The sequence below is a fragment of the Rhagoletis zephyria genome, unplaced genomic scaffold (assembly GCF_001687245.7).
Source record: "Rhagoletis zephyria isolate East Lansing unplaced genomic scaffold, Rhagoletis_zephyria_1.1 Rzeph_scaffold_22363, whole genome shotgun sequence".
Lineage (NCBI taxonomy): Eukaryota > Metazoa > Arthropoda > Insecta > Diptera > Tephritidae > Rhagoletis > Rhagoletis zephyria.
Window position 1 is genome coordinate 4339 of NW_016179421.1, and position 2961 is coordinate 7299.

Consider the following 2961-nt stretch of genomic DNA (forward strand, 5'->3'; position numbering starts at 1 on the left):
AAAAAGATAGAGCAAACCTGTTGGTCGAAAAAAAGGCATGGAAATTACTGGATTGAATATCCAATCAGCTTATCCAGTAAGATGTGTTCAACAGATTAAGAGGGGCAATAAATCGATAATCCGCAAAGATAAGCAGAAGCGGAAGCGGCAGCAGCAGCCATCAATCGGCTAAAACTGACAAATCAGACAGACACACACACACAGAAGCTCGTGTCTGGGTATTTATTTTTTATCATTGTAAGAAANGAGAGATAAGCAGAAGCAGAAGCGGCAGCAGCAGCCATCAATCGGCTAAAGCTGACAAATCAGACAGACACACACACACACAGAAGCTCGTGTCTGGGTATTTATTTTTTATCATTGTAAGAAAGGGGCAGGAAATGGGAAAAGGTAGAAAAAGATAGTAAAAGATGATGTTTGGCAAAAGAAAATCAGTTAACCAAATCAGTTGTAAGGGTGCTGCTGCGTTTTAGCGGTACAGCTCATCTGCCTGCCTACTACTGCTGCTGCTTGTACTCCAACTTCAGCGCATTGATAATGAAGCTGTAGATGTCGGCAACCTCTTCAATCTAGGAGGGGGGGGGCGGCAGTAAAGGGAAAAGAGGAAAGGATAAGGAAAGAAAGATGGAAAAACAAACAAAAGTCAAAGGTGTAAGTAAGCTGTCAGATAATCAATAAAAAGAGGGAAAAAGAATAAAAACAAATCGTTCTACTTACAATCTTCTCCGTAGGCTTGCCAAAGCCGTGACCAGACTTTGTATCGATGCGGGCAAGCAGCGGCGTCCTGGCGCCCACCTTCTCCCCTAGCTTGTGCTGCAGCTCGGCAATCAGCTTGAAGGAGTGCAAGGGGACGACGCGGTCGTCGTGATCAGCTAATCAGAGGGGGAAAAAGATGAAAAAATTAGCACCAANAGGGAAAAAGAATAAAAACAAATCGTTCTACTTACAATCTTCTCCGTAGGCTTGCCAAAGCCGTGACCAGACTTTGTATCGATGCGGGCAAGCAGCGGCGTCCTGGCGCCCACCTTCTCCCCTAGCTTGTGCTGCAGCTCGGCAATCAGCTTGAAGGAGTGCAAGGGGACGACGCGGTCGTCGTGATCAGCTAATCAGAGGGGGAAAAAGATGAAAAAATTAGCACCAAAACCAAAGGAAATTCCCCCCCCCCAAAACCTCTTCTTACCCGTCAGAAGAAGGGTGGCCGGAAAGCGGTCCACATCGCCGGGGACATTGTGCAGCGGCGAGAGGCGAATCAGATTGCGAAAGTCCGCCTCCTTCTCCGGGTTGCCGTACTCGGACATCCAGGCGTGGCCAATGGTGAACTTGTGAAAGCGCAGTAGGTCCATCACACTAAATAACAAAAGTAAGTAAATGTCATTTGATTAGCCCAAATAAATCAAATCAAATAAAAGAGAGAGGGAAAACGGGCGGAAATGTCCATCCAACTGCAAATCAAACCAAGTCAGCATCATCATCATCATCATCACTTACCCAACGTGGGCAATGCCGGCGGCAAAGAGCTCCGGTCGTTGATTGCTGACGGCGCCAATCAGGAGGCCGCCGTTGGAGCCGCCCTCGATCCACAGTCTGGAAAGGAAACAAAAGTTGAAGGTTAGGGCAAAATCCCCCAAAAGCACTCCATCACTGACTTCTCTGATCTGGTGTAGCGCTCCTTGGTGAGGTACTCCGCGGCGGCAATGAAATCATCAAAGCAGGTCTGCTTCTTCTCCAACTTGGCGGCATTGTGCCACTTTTCGCCGTACTCGCCGCCGCCCCGAATATTGGCCAGCGCAAAGAGGCCGCCCAGATTTTCCATTAGAATAATGTTCTGCAGACTAAAGGACGGCTTGATGCTGACGTTGAAACCGCCGTAGGCGTAGAGGCGACAGGGCGCCTGGCCGTCCTTGGTAAAGTCCTAAAAAATAAGAAAAACAGGTTAAACCTTTAAAAATATTAACCAAAAGATTCCCCTTACCTTCTTGTGCACCAGAAACATGGGCACCTTCGTGCCATCCTTGCTCTCGTAGAAGACCTGCTCAGTGACAAACTTAGTGTGGTCAAAGTTGGCGGGCTTTGCCTCGCGAAAAACCGTCGGCTCCTTGGCCCCCGTCACGCCCTCGCCCTCCAGCACCAGGTGGTAGACAATGCCCGGAATGAGAAAGGAGGTAAAGGAGTAGAAGAGCTCCTTCTGCTCGCGCTTCGCCGCCAGGCCGGTGACGTTGCCCAGCGGCAGGGGCAGCTCCCGCAGGAGCGACCCGTCCGCGAGGCGGTGCAGCTGGACGCGCGAGGTGACGTCGCGAATGTAGCTGGCGACGATCAGGTCGCCGGCGGCGGCCACCGCCCCCTCGAGCACGTCCTTCGGGTGCTCCGGCACCAGGTCGGTCCAGGAGGCGGGCAGGCGGGCGGCGGCCACGTCGGAGAGGTCCACCACGCAGAGGCGGAAGTTGCTGGCGTGGAGGTTGGTGCGAAAGACCGTCCGCGGGCCGTCATTGGCGACGTAGTAGTAGTCGGCGTTGAAGACGTCCACCACCGTCTCCAGAGCGAGCGGCCCGGTGATGACCGGCGCCAGTGGATCAGCAAAGCGGTGGTAGTGCCAGAGGTTGTACTCGCAGCTATGATTGGTCCACACGTGCAGGTAGTGGCCGCAGTCGCTGATGGAGGCGTTGAAGCGGTAGTTGGGCTCGTCGGGCCGCTCGTAGACGAGCACGTCCTCCGTCTGGGGCGTGCCGATGCGGTGGTAGTAGAGCTTCTGGTAGGTGCACTCGGTGGTCTCGGTGCCGTCCCCCTCGATGCCCGGAAAGGCGGAGTAGAAGAAGCCGCGGTTGTCGTGCGTCCAGGTGATGTTGCTGAACTTGAGGCGAGTGAGCACCTCGGGCAGGTCGTTGCCGGTGTCGACGTTCTTGATGCGCAGGCTGTTCCAGTCGGAGCCGGAGGTGTTCAGGCCGTAGGCGAACCACTTTCCTG

At 53.3% G+C, this 2961-nt stretch overlaps 1 protein-coding gene across 1 annotated transcript; it reads right to left on the reverse strand.

Moving 5' to 3' along the window:
- Positions 1–497: 497 nt before the first annotated feature.
- LOC108381389 (prolyl endopeptidase-like) lies at positions 498–2953 on the reverse strand (the record flags this gene model as incomplete). Its single annotated transcript, XM_017637806.1, has 6 exons — positions 498–569; positions 948–1102; positions 1181–1347; positions 1489–1584; positions 1647–1912; positions 1973–2953. Coding segments are annotated over 6 exons (1737 nt in total), but the record flags the coding sequence as incomplete, so codon positions are not given.
- Positions 2954–2961: the final 8 nt, after the last annotated feature.